The sequence below is a fragment of the Salvelinus alpinus genome, chromosome 4 (assembly GCF_045679555.1).
Source record: "Salvelinus alpinus chromosome 4, SLU_Salpinus.1, whole genome shotgun sequence".
NCBI lineage: Eukaryota > Metazoa > Chordata > Actinopteri > Salmoniformes > Salmonidae > Salvelinus > Salvelinus alpinus.
In genome coordinates, this window is record NC_092089.1 from 85,145,927 (window position 1) to 85,164,548 (window position 18,622).

Sequence of the window (18,622 nt, forward strand, 5' to 3'; positions counted from 1 at the left end):
GATGAAATAAATAAAAGCTGAAATAAATCATTCTCTCTACTATTATTCTGACATTTCACATTCTTAAAATCAAGTGGTGATCCTAACTGACCTAAGACAGGGAATTTTTACTAGGATTAAATGTCAGGAATTGTGAAAAACTGAGTTTAAATGTATTTGGCTTAGGTGTATGTAAATATCCGACTTCAACTGTACGTTCTGATATACCACGGCTGTCAGTAAATCAGCATTCAGTGCTCGAACCACCCAGTATATAATATTCTACACAGCCTTTTTTCCCCATGTACTGTACTTCGTTTTGTCAAACTCTCCATTCTCTTCAATATCTGTCCTACTTTTTCTCTCCTCTCCTCTCCTCTCCTCTCCTCTCCTCTCCTCTCCTCTCCTCTCCTCTCCTCTCCTCTCCTCTCCTCTCCTCTCCTCTCCTCTCCTCTCCTCTCCTCTCCTCTCCTCTCCTCTCCTCTCCTCTCTTCCCTCCCCCCACCCTCCCTCCCCTCTCCTCCTCTTCTCTCACAATCACAGTCTCTTTCACACACACACACACACACTCACTCACTCACACACACACACACACACACACACACACACACACACACACACACACACACACACACACACACACACACACACACACACACACACACACACACACACACACACACACACACACACACACACACACACACACACACACACACACACACACACACACATACACACACACACACACATTTTTTCACTTGCACATACTCTCACACACCCTCAAACCATACCATACCATACCATAATGGGCTAGAGTAGTTTGGTGGTGGGACTAGGGCAGTGCATTGGACAGGACATTCCTTGTATTGGTAAAAGAACAGTGTGGGTTAGTTCCCTGTAGAGCTAATCCTACCGTAGTGAACCTGGAGCAGTGACCTGACCTGGTTAGCCCTTTAGCTCAGTGGGCTACGGGCTGTCTCTGACAGTGTGGAATACCCCCAAAACCTCAGAGACACATGACTAGTTGGGGGCTGCGGAGCCTAAAGTGATGGTGTGTGTGTGTGCACGTGTGTGTCCGTGTGTGTGTGTGTGTGTGTGTGTGTGTGTGTGTGTGTGTGTGTGTGTGTGTGTGTGTGTGTGTGTGTGTGTGTGTGTGTGTGTGTGTGTGTGTGTGTGTGTGTGTGTGTGTGTGTGTGTGTGTGTGTGTGATGAATTAGCCTGATTTACGGTTTAGGTGATAGGGGCAGTCAGGAGGTAGTAGGGGACAGTTAGAGGGTGATGGATAGAAGGCAGAAAGAAACAGAGAGAGAGAGAGAAAGAAGGAAAGAAAGAAAGAAAAATAAAAAAGAGAGCGAGAGTGAGCAGAAGGCCTACTTTCCTGATCTAGGCCATTATCTGTGTTAGCACTGGTGGGGCTTCATGAGGCTCTGTAGATCCTGCAGAACATTACCTTTATGTGTGTGTGTGTGTGTGTGTGTGTGCGTGCGTGCGTGCACGCACAAGTGTGTTTCTGTGTTGCCGCAACTTTATCTGTATGTGTGTATTTCTGTCTCTGTATTTCTTTGTTTGTGTATGTGTGTGCATACGTGGATGTACAGTTGAAGTTGGAAGTTTTACATACACCTTCCAAATACATTTAAACTCAGTTTTTCACAATTCCTGACATTTAACCCCCACAACATGATGCTGCCACCCCCGTGCTTCACGGTTGGGATGGTGTTCTTCGACTTGCAAGCGTCCCCCTTTTTCCTCCAAACATAACGATGGTCATTATGGCCAAACAGTTCTATTTTTGTTTCATCAGACCAGAGGACATTTCTCCAAAAAGTACGATCTTTGTCCCCATGTGCAGTTGCAAACCGTAGTCTGGCTTTTTTTAATGGCGGTTTTGGAGCAGTGGCTTTTTCCTCGCTGAGCGGCCTTTCAGGTTTTGTCAATATAGGACTCGTTTTACTGTGGATATAGATACTTTGTACCTGTTTCCTCCAGCATCTTCACAAGGTCCTTTGCTGTTGTTCTGAGATTGATTTGCACTTTTCGCACCAAAGTACGTTAATCTCTAGGAGACAGAACACGTCTCCTTCCTGAGCACTATGACAGCTGCGTGGTCCCATGGTGTTTATACTTGCTTACTATTGTTTGTACAGATGAACGTGGTACCTTCAGGCATTTGGAAATTGCTCCCAAGGATGAACCAGACTTTTTTTCTGAGGTCTTGGTTGATTTCTTTACACTTTCCCATGATGTCAAGCAAAGAGGCACTGAGTTTGAAGGTAGGCCTTGAAATACATCCACAGGTACACCTCCAATTGACTAAAGTGATGTCAATTAGCCTATCAGAAGCTTCTAAAGCCATGATATCATTTTCTGGAATTTTTTTCTGTTTAAAGGCACAGTCATCTTAGTGTATGTTAACTTCTGACCCACTGGAATTGTGATACAGTGAATTATAAGTGAAATAATCTGTCTGTAAACAATTGTTGGAAAAATTACTTGTGTCATGCACAAAGTAGATGTCCTAACCGACTTGCCAAAACTATAGTTTGTTATCAAGAAATTTGTGGAGTGGTTGAAAAACGAGTTTTAATGACTCCAACCTAAGTGTATGTAAACTTCCGACTTCAACTGTATGTGTGTTCGTGTCTCAGTGTGTGTATGGGCTTTTGCCTTGGCGCCTGTGTGTGTGAGTCCTCACGTGCAGCTGGGAGCTCTTGCTTTATCACTCTCCTCATCAGTCATCTCCAGCAGTGCCCTAAGGGCCTACATTATGTAAGAGAAACACCGCTGCAAAGTGCCGACCGACAGCTCAGCCATAGCTATGCAGAAATAAAGCCTGTTAGGCCACCTATAACACAGACAGTACATTCAAGTTTAAAGTTTTATTAGTCGTATATACGGGATACGCATGGTACACATCGTCCAATGAAATGCTTACTTCTCGAAAATGCAACAACACTAAAGAAATAAGAAATACTAAATAAGAAATACTAAAAGATGGCCTACACACAATACTCCATAAAGTGGAATTATGTTTTTTTTAGAAATGTGTACAAAGGAATGCAAAATTTAAAGCTGAAATGTCTTGAGTCAATAAGTATTCAACGCCTTTGTTATGGCAAGCCTAAATAAGTTCAACATAAAAAAATGTGCTTAACAAGTCACATAATACTCATTGTGCAATACTGGTGTTAAATATGATTTCTGAATGACTACCTTATCTCAGTACCCCACACATACAATTATCTGTAAGGTTCCTTATTGGAGCAGTGAACTTAAAACACAGATTCAACCACAAAGACCAGGGAGGTTTTCCAATGCCTTGCAAAGCGTTTCACTGATCACTGCATTGTTGGGAGCTTGCAAGAAAGACATTTCACTGTACTTGTGCACGTGACATTCAAAGGTGAAACTTGAAACCTATTGGTAGATGGGTAAAAATTAAAAGAAGACGTTGAATATCCCTTTGAGCAAGGTGAAGTTGATAATTAGACTTTGGATGGTGTATCAATACACGACAAAGATTCAGGTGTCCTTCCTAACTCAGTTGCAGGAGAGGAAGGAAACCGCTCAGAGATTTCACCATGAGGCCAATGGTGACTTTAAAACAGTTACAGAGTTTAATGGCTGTGATAGGAGAAAACTGAGGATGGATCAACAACATTGTAGTTACTCAACAATACTAACCTAAATGACAGAGTGAAAAGAAGGAAACCTGTACAGCAGGGGTGTCAAACTCAATCCACAGAGGGCCGAGTGTCTGGGTATTTTTGGTTTTTCCTCTCAGTTAAGACGTAGACAACCAGGTGAGGGGAGTTCCTTACTAATTAGTGACCTTAATTCATCAATAAAGTACAATTTTGGAGGGAAAATCCGCAGACACTTGGCCCTCTGTTGAATGAGTTTGATAAAAGTGCTGTACAGAATAATATTCCAAAATTTGCATCCTGTTTGCAATAAGGCCCTAAAGTAAAACTGCAAAATACAAAGCATTATGTTTGGGGCAAATCCAACATATCACATCAATGAGTACCATTCTCCATAATTTCAAGCACGGTGGTGGCTAAATCAAGGTTATGGGTATGCTTATTGTCAAGGACTAGGGAGTTTTTAAGGATAAAAAGAAAAGGAATAGAGCTAAGCACCGGCAAAATCCAAGAGGAAAACATGGTTCAGTCGGCTTTCCAACAGACACTGGGCGACAAATTTTTCTGAGTAGCCTATTTACAGTTTTGACTTTAATCTGCTTGAAAATCTATGGCAAGACATGAAAATGGCTGTCTAGCAATGATTAACAACCAACTTGACAGAGCTTGAAGAATTTAAAAAAAGAATGTGCACATTTTACCAAGAAAGACTCACACCTTTAATCGCTGCCAAAGGTGATTCGAACATGTATTATAAACTGGGTGGTTCGAGCCCTGAATGCTGATTGGCTGACAGCCATGGTATATCAGACTGTATATCATGGGTATGACAAAATATTTATTTTTACTGCTCTAATTACGTTGGTAGCAAGTTGAAAATAGCATTAAGGAACCTCAGGGGTTTGTGGTATATGGCAAATTTCAAGGCTAAGGGCTGTATCCAGGCACTCTGTGTTGCGTTGTGCCTAAGAACAGCCCTTAGCCATGGTATACTGGCCATATACCACACCTCCTCATGCCTTAGTGTTTAATTGACTCAGGGGTGTGAATAGTTATGTCAATTAGATATTTCTGTATTTCATTTTCAATAAATTTGCTAACATTTCTAAAAACATGTTTTCACTTTGTCATTATGGTGTATTGTGTGTAGATGGGTGAGAAAAATATAATATTTAATACATTTTGAATTCAGGCTGTAAGAAAGAAGAAGAAACCCACACTGCTCTTGCTAGTATCGCTACTCTTTATTAAGCTTCACGTATCGGCCTCAAGTCCTTCGTCAGAGCTTGTTTTTTTATTTGCACCCTTATGTAGATTTTGCTCCATCCACATCCGTTCAATGCATCGAATGGGGTTGGAGTCTAGGTAAAATAAACACCTGTTACCAAATATAACAGTGTGCATTTCATAAGTATTCTAATAAAGTGTGTACCTTTTGAATTTTGAATTCAGGCTGTAACACAACAAATTGTCAAATAAGTCAAGGGGTATGAATACTTTCAGAAGGCCCTGCAGTCCAATATTTACACATGTAAAGGGAAAGGTGCTATGGGGGGCAGTGTATAAACTGAGCAGTAGAAAAAAAAGTCTGGTAGCAGCAGTTGTGATGTGTTTGTAGCATGAATGTACAGTATATGTGTGTGTGTGTCTGTGTGGGTGTGTGCTAAGGTGCGGAGAATGATGGCTTGTTGGTATCAGACCTCATGCTCCGATACCGTCTGCCCAAACACATACACTGTGTACATACAGTACATGTACATTGCAGACACACGCAGGAAGCAAGCCAGGTAGGTAGGTAGATACAGTATATAGGTATGTAGATAGACATATAGATATATAGGTAGACAGACAGACGGACGGACAGACAGACGGACGGGTGGGTGGGTGGGTGGGTAGATATATGTATAGGTAGGTAGGTAGGTAGGTAGGTAGATAGATAGGTCGGTAGGTCGATAGATAGGTAGGTAGGTAGTTGGGTAGGTAGGTAGGTAGGTAAGTAGATAGGTAGGTAGATAGATAGATATATAGACAGATAACGTAGTTTCCCTGTATCCTGCTGCGTCCTGTACAGTATATGATGTGAATTACATTTATTTTTCCTTTTCTCCATCTCTCCCCATCTCTCTCTCCATCCCCATCCCCCCCATCTTTCTCTCCATCCCAATCCCTCCCCCATCTCTTTATCCCCTCATCTATCCCCCATCTCTCTCTCCATCCCCATATCTCCCCTATCTCTCTCTCCATCCCCATCCCTCCCCCATCTCTCTCTCCATCCCCATCTCTCCCCCATCTCTCCCCATCTCTCTCTCCATCCCCATCTCTCCATCCCCATCTCTCCCCCATCTCTCTCTCTCCATCCCCATCTCTCCCCCATTTCTCCCCATCTCTCTCTCCATCCCCATCTCTCCCCCATCTCTCACCCCATCTTCATCTCTCCCCCATCTCTCTCTCCATCCCCATCTCCCCCATATCTCTCTCCATCCCCAACTCTCCCCATCTCTCTCTCATCCCCATCTCTCGTCCATATCTCTCTCCATTCCCATCTCTCCATTCCCATCTCTCTCTCCATCCCTATCTCTCCCCCATTTCTCTCTCCATCAATCTCCCTCTCCCTTTTCCGCCTTCTCCCATTCCTCTCCTCTTCCTAGCGGTCCCCTTCCCTCTGAGCCACAGGCTCTCCATGAAGGAGGTGTTTGACTGTGAGGGGAAGCCCAGAGTAGACCTGCTAAAAGCCCACCTCACCAAGGAGGGTCGTCTGGAGGAGGTGGTGGCCCTACGTATCATCAATGAGGGAGGCGCCATCCTGCGCCAGGAGAGGACCATGCTGGATATAGAGGCCCCAGTCACAGGTGAGGAGGGAGGGGGAGGGAAAGGGGGAGAGGAGGAGAGTGGGGCAGATGGATAGGACCATGCTGGATATAGAGGCCCCAGTCACAGGTGAGGAGGGAGGGGAGGGAGAGGGGGAGAGGAGGAGAGTGGGGCGGATGGATAGGACCATGCTGGATATAGAGGCCCCAGTCACAGGTTATGAGGGAGGGGAGGGAGAGGGGGAGAGGAGGAGAGTGGGGCAGATGGATAGGACCATGCTGGATATAGAGGCCCCAGTCACAGGTGAGGAGGGAGGGGAGGGAGAGGGGGAGTGGGGCAGATGGATAGGACCATGCTGGATCTAGAGGCCCCAGTCACAGGTGAGGAGGGAGAGGGGGAGAGGAGGAGAGTGGGACGGATGGATAGGACCATGCTGGATATAGAGGCCCCAGTCACAGGTGAGGAGGGAGGGGAGGGAGAGGGGGAGAGGAGGAGAGTGGGGCGGATGGATAGGACCGTGCTGGATATAGAGGCCGATGGAGAGAGATATGGGGATGGAGATTCAGAGAGGAGGAGAGTGGGGCGGATGGATAGGACCGTGCTGGATATAGAGGCCGATGGAGAGAGATATGGGGATGGAGATTCAGAGAGAAGGAGAGTGGGGCGGATGGATAGGACCGTGCTGGATATAGAGGCCGATGGAGAGAGATATGGGGATGGAGATTCAGAGAGAAGGAGAGTGGGGCGGATGGATAGGACCGTGCTGGATATAGAGGCCGATGGAGAGAGATATGGGGATGGAGATTCAGAGAGAAGGAGAGTGGGGCGGATGGATAGGACCGTGCTGGATATAGAGGCCGATGGAGAGAGATATGGGGATGGAGATTCAGAGAGGAGGAGAGTGGGGCGGATGGATAGGACCGTGCTGGATATAGAGGCCGATGGAGAGAGATATGGGGATGGAGATTCAGAGAGGAGGAGAGTGGGGCGGATGGATAGGACCGTGCTGGATATAGAGGCCGATGGAGAGAGATATGGGGATGGAGATTCAGAGAGAAGGAGAGTGGGACGGATGGATAGGACCGTGCTGGATATAGAGGCCGATGGAGAGAGATATGGGGATGGAGATTCAGAGAGAAGGAGAGTGGGGCGGATGGATAGGACCGTGCTGGATATAGAGGCCGATGGAGAGAGATATGGGGATGGAGATTCAGAGAGGAGGAGAGTGGGGCGGATGGATAGGACCGTGCTGGATATAGAGGCCGATGGAGAGAGATATGGGGATGGAGATTCAGAGAGGAGGAGAGTGGGGCGGATGGATAGGACCGTGCTGGATATAGAGGCCGATGGAGAGAGATATGGGGATGGAGATTCAGAGAGAAGGAGAGTGGGGCGGATGGATAGGACCGTGCTGGATATAGAGGCCGATGGAGAGAGATATGGGGATGGAGATTCAGAGAGAAGGAGAGTGGGGCGGATGGATAGGACCGTGCTGGATATAGAGGCCGATGGAGAGAGATGTGGGGATGGAGATTCAGAGAGGAGGAGAGTGGTGCGGATGGATAGGACCGTGCTGGATATAGATGCCGATGGAGAGAGATATGGGGATGGAGGTTCAGAGAGAAGGAGAGTGGGGCGGATGGATAGGACCGTGCTGGATATAGAGGCCGATGGAGAGAGATATGGGGATGGAGATTCAGAGAGAAGGAGAGTGGGGCGGATGGATAGGACCGTGCTGGATTTAGAGGCCGATGGAGAGAGATATGGGGATGGAGATTCAGAGAGAAGGAGAGTGGGGCGGATGGATAGGACCGTGCTGGATATAGAGGCCGATGGAGAGAGATATGGGGATGGAGATTCAGAGAGAAGGAGAGTGGGGCGGATGGATAGGACCGTGCTGGATATAGAGGCCGATGGAGAGAGATATGGGGATGGAGATTCAGAGAGAAGGAGAGTGGGGCGGATGGATAGGACCGTGCTGGATATAGAGGCCGATGGAGAGAGATGTGGGGATGGAGATTCAGAGAGGAGGAGAGTGGGGCGGATGGATAGGACCGTGCTGGATATAGATGCCGATGGAGAGAGATATGGGGATGGAGATTCAGAGAGAAGGAGAGTGGGGCGGATGGATAGGACCGTGCTGGATATAGATGCCGATGGAGAGAGATATGGGGATGGAGGTTCAGAGAGAAGGAGAGTGGGGCGGATGGATAGGACCGTGCTGGATATAGAGGCCGATGGAGAGAGATATGGGGATGGAGATTCAGAGAGAAGGAGAGTGGGGCGGATGGATAGGACCGTGCTGGATATAGAGGCCGGTGGAGAGAGATATGGGGATGGAGATTCAGAGAGAAGGAGAGTGGGGCGGATGGATAGGACCGTGCTGGATATAGAGGCCGATGGAGAGAGATATGGGGATGGAGATTCAGAGAGAAGGAGAGTGGGGCGGATGGATAGGACCGTGCTGGATATAGAGGCCGATGGAGAGAGATATGGGGATGGAGATTCAGAGAGAAGGAGAGTGGGGCGGATGGATAGGACCGTGCTGGATATAGAGGCCGATGGAGAGAGATATGGGGATGGAGATTCAGAGAGAAGGAGAGTGGGGCGGATGGATAGGACCGTGCTGGATATAGAGGCCGATGGAGAGAGATATGGGGATGGAGATTCAGAGAGAAGGAGAGTGGGGCGGATGGATAGGACCGTGCTGGATATAGAGGCCGATGGAGAGAGATATGGGGATGGAGATTCAGAGAGAAGGAGAGTGGGGCGGATGGATAGGACCGTGCTGGATATAGAGGCCGATGGAGAGAGATATGGGGATGGAGATTCAGAGAGGAGGAGATTGGGGCGGATGGATAGGACCGTGCTGGATATAGAAGCCGATGGAGAGAGATATGGGGATGGAGATTCAGAGAGAAGGAGAGTGGGGCGGATGGATAGGACCGTGCTGGATATAGAGGCCGATGGAGAGAGATATGGGGATGGAGATTCAGAGAGAAGGAGAGTGGGGCGGATGGATAGGACCGTGCTGGATATAGAGGCCGATGGAGAGAGATATGGGGATGGAGATTCAGAGAGGAGGAGAGTGGTGTGGATGGATAGGACCGTGCTGGATATAGAGGCCGATGGAGAGAGATATGGGGAAGGAGATTCAGAGAGACGGAGAGTGGGGCGGATGGATAGGACCGTGCTGGATATAGAGGCCGATGGAGAGAGATATGGGGATGGAGATTCAGAGAGAAGGAGAGTGGGGCGGATGGATAGGACCGTGCTGGATATAGAGGCCGATGGAGAGAGATATGGGGATGGAGATTCAGAGAGAAGGAGAGTGGGGCGGATGGATAGGACCGTGCTGGATATAGAGGCCGATGGAGAGAGATATGGGGATGGAGATTCAGAGAGGAGGAGAGTGGGGCGGATGGATAGGACCATGCTGGATATAGAGGCCGATGGAGAGAGATATGGGGATGGAGATTCAGAGAGAAGGAGAGTGGGGCGGATGGATAGGACCGTGCTGGATTTAGAGGCCGATGGAGAGAGATATGGGGATGGAGATTCAGAGAGAAGGAGAGTGGGGCGGATGGATAGGACCGTGCTGGATATAGAGGCCGATGGAGAGAGATATGGGGATGGAGATTCAGAGAGAAGGAGAGTGGGGCGGATGGATAGGACCGTGCTGGATATAGAGGCCGATGGAGAGAGATATGGGGATGGAGATTCAGAGAGAAGGAGAGTGGGGCGGATGGATAGGACCGTGCTGGATATAGAGGCCGATGGAGAGAGATATGGGGATGGAGATTCAGAGAGAAGGAGAGTGGGGCGGATGGATAGGACCGTGCTGGATATAGAGGCCGATGGAGAGAGATATGGGGATGGAGATTCAGAGAGAAGGAGAGTGGGGCGGATGGATAGGACCGTGCTGGATATAGAGGCCGATGGAGAGAGATATGGGGATGGAGATTCAGAGAGAAGGAGAGTGGGGCGGATGGATAGGACCGTGCTGGATATAGAGGCCGATGGAGAGAGATATGGGGATGGAGATTCAGAGAGAAGGAGAGTGGGACGGATGGATAGGACCGTGCTGGATATAGAGGCCGATGGAGAGAGATATGGGGATGGAGATTCAGAGAGAAGGAGATTGGGGCGGATGGATAGGACCGTGCTGGATATAGAGGCCGATGGAGAGAGTTTTGGGGATGGAGATTCAGAGAGAAGGAGAGTGGGGCGGATGGATAGGACCCTGCTGGATATAGAGGCCGATGGAGAGAGATATGGGGATGGAGATTCAGAGAGAAGGAGAGTGGGGCGGATGGATAGGACCGTGCTGGATATAGAGGCCGATGGAGAGAGATATGGGGATGGAGATTCAGAGAGAAGGAGAGTGGGGCGGATGGATAGGACCGTGCTGGATATAGAGGCCGATGGAGAGAGATATGGGGATGGAGATTCAGAGAGAAGGAGAGTGGGGCGGATGGATAGGACCGTGCTGGATATAGAGGCCGATGGAGAGAGATATGGGGATGGAGATTCAGAGAGGAGGAGAGTGGGGCGGATGGATAGGACCGTGCTGGATATAGAGGCCGATGGAGAGAGATATGGGGATGGAGATTCAGAGAGGAGGAGAGTGGGGCGGATGGATAGGACCGTGCTGGATATAGAGGCCGATGGAGAGAGATATGGGGATGGAGATTCAGAGAGGAGGAGAGTGGGGCGGATGGATAGGACCGTGCTGGATATAGAGGCCGATGGAGAGAGATATGGGGATGGAGATTCAGAGAGAAGGAGAGTGGGGCGGATGGATAGGACCGTGCTGGATATAGAGGCCGATGGAGAGAGATATGGGGATGGAGATTCAGAGAGAAGGAGAGTGGGGCGGATGGATAGGACCGTGCTGGATATAGAGGCCGATGGAGAGAGATATGGGGATGGAGATTCAGAGAGAAGGAGAGTGGGGCGGATGGATAGGACCGTGCTGGATTTAGAGGCCGATGGAGAGAGATATGGGGATGGAGATTCAGAGAGAAGGAGAGTGGGGCGGATGGATAGGACCGTGCTGGATATAGAGGCCGATGGAGAGAGATATGGGGATGGAGATTCAGAGAGATGAAGAGAAAGGAAAAGAGTTGTGCTGCTGCCTATAACCCACATTTAAAGACAACCAGCTACTGGGTATCTTTGGCATGCGAATGGTATCTGTAAGATAATTCTATGACTGCACACATCCCACACACACAGTGAGAGAAGAGAAGGTAGCTACCTAGCTACTTTTTGGTTTTCAGCTAAAATACTGCTAGTCCCTAGAGAGAAGAGGTGGTAGGTAGGCCACAGGCAGGCTAAAGACTCACACAGTCACACATACATAGCAGCCATTACGCTTCATCTCGCTAACGCTTTATGCTGTCTGTTCTGTAGGAACATATGACAGACATCAAGGAGAGAGTGTAGTGGTGGTAGTGCCACTGTCAGAGTAGTGCTTTTCTGATTTGATAATCGACAGTCACTTGAAAGAGGAGAGAAAGGCTTGTTGGTTACCTTTCTACTTTGTTGTCACTTCCAGAGACTGTTTGGAAATATATGCAGGTTGTCATCTATTGTAAATGACAGTAAAACTAGACGCAACTAAAGTAATAGGAATGTGATTCTGTAGTACTGATGTTGTCTGTTTAACAGTGTTGTGTTTGAGGTTGTATGTTAGTCTAACCATAGAGACCCTTCTAATTACTAGAAGGATTTCAATTCCTAATTCTATGAGTGTAACGTTGTTTCAACATTGTGTTTCAGTGTGTGGAGATGTCCACGGTCAGTTCTTTGACCTGATGAAGCTGTTTGAGGTGGGCGGTTCCCCCGCGACGACACGCTACCTCTTCCTAGGGGACTACGTGGACCGGGGCTACTTCAGCATTGAGGTGAGGGCACACGACAGTACCTAGTGCACACTACCTAGAGCACAATAGTCCACACTAAACTCTTTTTAAAAAAAGTTCCAAAAGGGTGCTTTGGCTGTCCCCATAGGATAACCCTTTTTCCCCCCGGGTTCTACCTGGGCACAGCCGAAAAACCCTTTAAGGTTCTAGATAGCACCTTTTTTTCTAAGAGTGTAACTACTGCATACTACCTGGGGACACAATACCTACTGCATATTACATAGGGACACAATACCTACTGCATACTACCTGGGGACACAATACCTACTGCATACTACATAGGGACACAATACCTACTGCATACTACCTGGGGACACAATACCTACTGCATACTACATAGGGACACAATACCTACTGTATACTACCTAGGGACACAATACCTACTGCATACTACATAGGGACACAATACCTACTGCATACTACATAGGGACACAATACCTACTGCATACTACCTAGGGACACAATACCTACTACATAGGGACACAATACCTACTGCATACTACCTAGGGACACAATACCTACTGCATACTACCTGGGGACACAATACCTACTGCATACTACATAGGGACACAATACCTACTGCATACTACATAGGGACACAATACCTACTGCATACTACATAGGGACACAATACCTACTGCATACTACATAGGGACACAATACCTACTGCATACTACATAGGGACACAATACCTACTGCATACTACATAGGGACACAATACCTACTGCATACTACCTAGGGACACAATACCTACTACATAGGGACACAATACCTACTGCATACTACCTAGGGACACAATACCTACTGCATACTACCTAGGGACACAATACCTACTGCATACTACATAGGGACACAATACCTACTGCATACTACATAGGGACACAATACCTACTGCATACTACATAGGGACACAATACCTACTGCATACTACATAGGGACACAATACCTACTGCATACTACCTAGGGACACAATACCTACTGCATACTACCTAGGGACACAATACCTACTGCATACTACATAGGGACACAATACCTACTGCATACTACATAGGGACACAATACCTACTGCATACTACATAGGGACACAATACCTACTGCATACTACATAGGGACACAATACCTACTGCATACTACATAGGGACACAATACCTACTGCATACTACCTGGGGACACAATACCTACTGCATACTACATAGGGACACAATACCTACTGCATACTACCTAGGGACACAATACCTACTGCATACTACCTAGGGACACACTACTTAGTGCACACCGGCTACTGCATATTTACCTAGAGGCACACTACTTTCTGCATACTAGGAAGTGTTGAACAAGGTTGCTTTGAAACTAGGACTTCGAGCTTGAAGTCAAGTGAGTAGCTAACTGGTAATCTTTTCCTCTGAGCCGTACTGTTACTAACAGATCTTTCTGTGTCCTCTCTCTCCTCTCTCAGTGTGTGTTGTATCTGTGGTCGTTGAAAATCCTCTACCCAAAGACGTTATTTCTTCTACGGGGAAACCATGAATGTAGACACTTGACAGAATATTTCACTTTCAAAACAGAATGTGAGTATTTGTAGTGTCTCCCTCTTCCTGTTCTCTCTCTTCCTGTATCCTCCCTCTACCTGTTCTCTCCCTCTTTCTATTCTCTCTCTCTTCCTGTATCCTCCCTCTACCTGTTCTCTCCCTCTTTCTATTCTCTCTCTCTTCCTGTATCCTCCCTCTACCTGTTCTCTCCCTCTTTCTGTTCTCTCTCTCTTCCTGTATCCTCCCTTATTCCACCCTTCTCCCCTCCTTCATACTAGCATCTTGTTGCACTCTATCCTCTCTCCCTTTCTCGTATACTTTTTCATCTCTCCTTTCTATGTTGTTCCATCTCTCGCATTACTTTCTCATCCAACACTAGTTCCATCTTCTCCATACACTCTCTCTCTCTCTCTCTCTCTCTCTCTCTCTCTCTCTCTCTCTCTCTCTCTCTCTCTCTCTCTCTCTCTCTCTCTCTCTCTCTCTCTCTCTCTCTCTCTCTCTCTCTCTCTCCCTCCCTTTCTCCCTCTCTCTCTTCCTCTCTCTCTTTCTCTCTCTCCTTCCCTCCCTCTCTCCCTCTCTCTCACTATCTCTCTCTCCCTCTCTCCCTGTCTCCTCCCCTCTGTGTCTCCTCTGGTTTAGGATCACAGTGGCCTGTCAGAGAACAGATGATTAGTAGGAAATTAATTTGGCCTTAATGATTGGCCCAGGGACGTAGTCTGCTGTGTTTGATTGGCCAGAGGACGAGGAGGCTAATTTCCCCTGATGCTTATGGCGAATAGTGGTCGCCCTCAATTACCATATGCTATGTGTGTGTGTGTGTGTGTGAGAGAGAGAGAGAGGCTGGTGAACTGGTATTAATGAGCTCTCTCCACACTAGGCAGATGGAGAAGTTGACACACACTCACGAAAACACACATGTTCACACACACACATACACACATGTACACACACACACATGTACACACACACACACACACACACACACACACACACACACACACACACACACACACACACACACACACACACACACACACACACACATGTACACACACACACACACACACACACACACACACACACATGTACACACACACACACACACACACACACACACACACACACACACACACACACACACACACACACACACACACACACACACACACACACACACACACACACACACACACACACACACACACACACACACACACACAACTAACCCCTAATCTTAATGTTAACCCTAACCCCTAAACCTAAAATAGCCTTTTTACAAGCGAGGACCGACAAAATGTCCTCACTTCTCTGAATTCTAGTTGGTTTACTATTCTTGTGAGGACTTCTGGTACTCACAAATACAGTAAAACGTGTACCCACACATACACACACACATACACACATACACACATGCACACACACATTGACACATACACAGCAAAGTTTGGCTACTGCCCTATTGTGCTTGGTTACTTCACTATGGTGTTTTGATTGAATCTCTCTCTTTCTCTGTGTCCCCCACTCCTTTCTCACTCCCTCTCTCTCTCTCTCTGCCCCCCTCCTCTCTCTCGTCTCCCCTCCCCCTCCTCAGGTAAGATAAAGTACTCTGAGCAGGTGTATGACTCGTGTATGGATGCGTTTGACTGCCTGCCGCTGGCTGCTCTGATGAACCAGCAGTTCCTGTGTGTCCATGGAGGGCTCTCGCCAGAGATCCACACGCTCGACGACATCAAAAAGGTTCAGAAACAACGCCCACTGTACTAGATATGTTTTTTTATAACACACAAATACAATTCCTCATATTTTCCAGTTAATGCCCTAGTTACCATGGCGATTCAACCCTCATTTCGATTTCACTTCCTGTACGGTACATCCTGCTGTTTCCAAGATGACATCTCTCTCTCTCTCTCTCTCTCTCTCTCTCTCTCTCTCTCTCTCTCTCTCTCTCTCTCTCTCTCTCTCTCTCTCTCTCTCTCTCTCTCTCTCTCTCTCTCTCTGTCTCTCTCTCTCTCTCTCTCTCTCTCTCTCTCTCTCTCTCTCTCTCTCTCTCTCTCTCTCTGTCTCTCTCTGTCTCTCTCTCTCTCTCTTTGACCTGGCAACATGTCACCAATCTTGCTGCTGTGATGGCACACTGTGGCATTTCACCCAGTAGATATGGGAGTTAATCAAAATTGTATTGGTTTTCAAATTCTTTGTGGGTCTGTTTAATCTGAGGGAAATATGGGTCTCTAATATGGTCATACATTTGGCAGGAAGTTAGGAAGTGCAGCTCAGTTTCCACCTCATTTTGTGGGCAGTGTGCATATAGTCTGTCTTCTCTTGAGAGCCAGTTTTGCCTAAGGCGGCCTCTCTCAATAACAAGGTTATGCTCACTGAGTCTGTATATAGTCAAAGCTTTTCTTAAGTTTGGGTCAGTCACAGTGAACAGGTATTCTGCCACTATGTACTCTCTTTTTAAGGCCAGATACTATTCCAGCTTGCTCTGTTATTTGGTTAATTCTTTCCAATGTGTCAAGTAATTATCTTTTTGTTTTCTTGTGATTTGGTTGGGTCTAATTGTGTTGCTGTTGCTGTCCTTGGGCTCTGTGGGATCTGTTTGTGTTTGTGAACAGATCCCCAGGACCAGCTTGCTTAGGGGACTCTTCTCCAGGTTTATTTCTCTGTAGGTGATGGCTTTGTTATGGAAGATTTGGGAATTGCTTCCTTTTAGGTGGTTGTAGAATTTAACAGCTCTTTTCTGGATTTGGATAATTAGCGGGTATCGTCCTAATTCTGCTCTGCGTGCATTATTTGGTGTTTTACATTGCATGTTTTTTAGTATGTTTTTGCAGAATTCTGCAGGCAGAGTCTCAATTTGGTGTTTGTCCCATTTTGTGATTTATTGGTTGGTGAGCGGACCCCAGACCTCACAACCATAAAGGGCAATGGGTTCTATAACTGATTCAAGTATTTTTTAGCCAGATCCTAATTGGCATGATTAATTTTATGTTCCTTTTGTTGGCTAGAAGGCCCTTCTTGCCTTGTCTCTCAGATCGTTCACAGCATTGTGGAAGTTACCAGTGTTGCTGATGTTTAGGTTGAGGTAGGTATTGTTTTTTGTGTGCTCTAGGGCGACGGTGTCGAGATGGAATTTGTATTTGTGGTCCTGGCATCTGGGCCTTTTTTGGAACACCATTATTTTTGTCTTACTGAGATTTACTGTCAGGGCCCAGGTCTGACAGAATCTGTTCAGAAGATCTAGGTGCTCCTGTAGGCCCTCCTTGGTTGGGGACAGAAGCACCAGATCATCAGCAAACAGTAGACATTTGACTTCAGATTCTAGTAGGGTGAGGCCGGGTGCTGCAGACTGTTGTAGTGCCCTCAGCAATTCATTGATATATATGTTGAAGAGGGTGGGGCTTAAGCTGCATCCCTGTCTCACCCCACGGCCCTGTGGAAAGAAATGTGTGTGTTTTTTGCCAATTTTAACCGCACACTTGTTGTTCGTGTACATGGATTTTATAATGTTGTGTGTTTCCCCCCCCCAACACCGCTTTCCATCAATTTGTATAGCAGACCCTCATGCCAAATTGAGTTAAAGGCTTTTTTGAAATCAACAAAGCATGAAAATACTTTTACTTTGTTTTGGTCTCACTTTCTATCTCTCGCTCTGTCTCATATCTCTCTATCTCTCTCTCCCTCTCTCTCTCTCTCTCTCTCTCTCTCTCTCTCTCTCTCTCTCTCTCTCTCTCTCTCTCTCTCTCTCTCTCTCTCTCTCTCTCTCTCTCTCTCTCTCTCTCTCTCTCTCTCTCTCTCTCTCTCTCTCTCTCTCTCTCTCTGTCTGTCTCATATCTCTCTCGCTCTCTGTCTCATATCTCTCTCGCTCTCTGTCTCATATCTCTCTCTCTCTGTCTTATATCTCTCTCATCACTCGCTCTCTCTCGCTGTCTCATATCTCTCTCATCACTCGCTCTCTCTCTCTGTCTCATATCTCTCTCTCTCTCTGTCTCATATCTCTCTCTCTCTCTGTCTCATATCTCTCTCGCACTCTGTCTCATATCTCTCTCGCTCTCTCTCATATCTCTCTCATCTCTCTCTCTCTATCTCATATCTCTCTCTCTCATTTCTCACTCTCACTCTCTGTCTCATATCTCTCTCTCTGTCTCATATCTCTCTCTCTGTCTCATATCTCTCTCTATCTGTCTCATATCTCTCTCTCTGTCTCATATCTCTCTCTCTGTCTCATATCTCTCTCTCTGTCTCATATCTCTCTCTCTGTCTCATCTCTCTCTCTCTCTCTCTCTGTCTCATATTGCTCTATCTCTGTCTCATCTCTGTCTCTCTGTCTCATATCTCTCTATTTCTCTGTCTCATATCTCTCTCTGTCTCATATCTCTCTCTCTGTGTCTCATATCTCTCTATCTCTCTATCTCATATCTCTCTCTCTCTCTGTCTCATATCTCTCTCTGTCTCATATCTCTTTCTCTCATCTCTCATATCTCTCTATTTCTCTGTCTCATATCTCTCTCTGTCTCATATCTCTCTCTCTGTGTCTCATATCTCTCTATCTCTCTATCTCATATCTCTCTCTCTCTCTGTCTCATATCTCTCTCTGTCTCATATCTCTTTCTCTCATCTCTCATATCTCTCTCTCTGTCTCATATCTCTCTATCGCTCTATCTCATATCTCTCTCTCAGCCGCTCTCTCTCTGTCTCATATCTCTCTCTCTTTCTGTCTCTTTATCTCTCTCAC

General features: G+C 46.9%; 1 protein-coding gene across 3 annotated transcripts in view; it reads left to right on the forward strand.

The window, feature by feature from the left end:
* ppp3cb (protein phosphatase 3, catalytic subunit, beta isozyme) overlaps nucleotides 1–18,622 on the forward strand; it is a 42,587-nt gene that overhangs the window by 9,327 nt on the left and 14,638 nt on the right. For 2 of the 3 annotated variants that reach the window (XM_071399384.1, XM_071399385.1), the window contains exons 2-5: nucleotides 6,275–6,475; nucleotides 12,219–12,343; nucleotides 13,818–13,929; nucleotides 15,482–15,627. In XM_071399384.1, the coding sequence (XP_071255485.1) occupies nucleotides 6,275–6,475; nucleotides 12,219–12,343; nucleotides 13,818–13,929; nucleotides 15,482–15,627 (584 nt within the window). Of the gene's footprint in view, nucleotides 1–6,274; nucleotides 6,476–6,859; nucleotides 6,893–12,218; nucleotides 12,344–13,817; nucleotides 13,930–15,481; nucleotides 15,628–18,622 lie in introns of those variants that run through there. The other variant, XM_071399386.1, reaches the window with a different exon arrangement.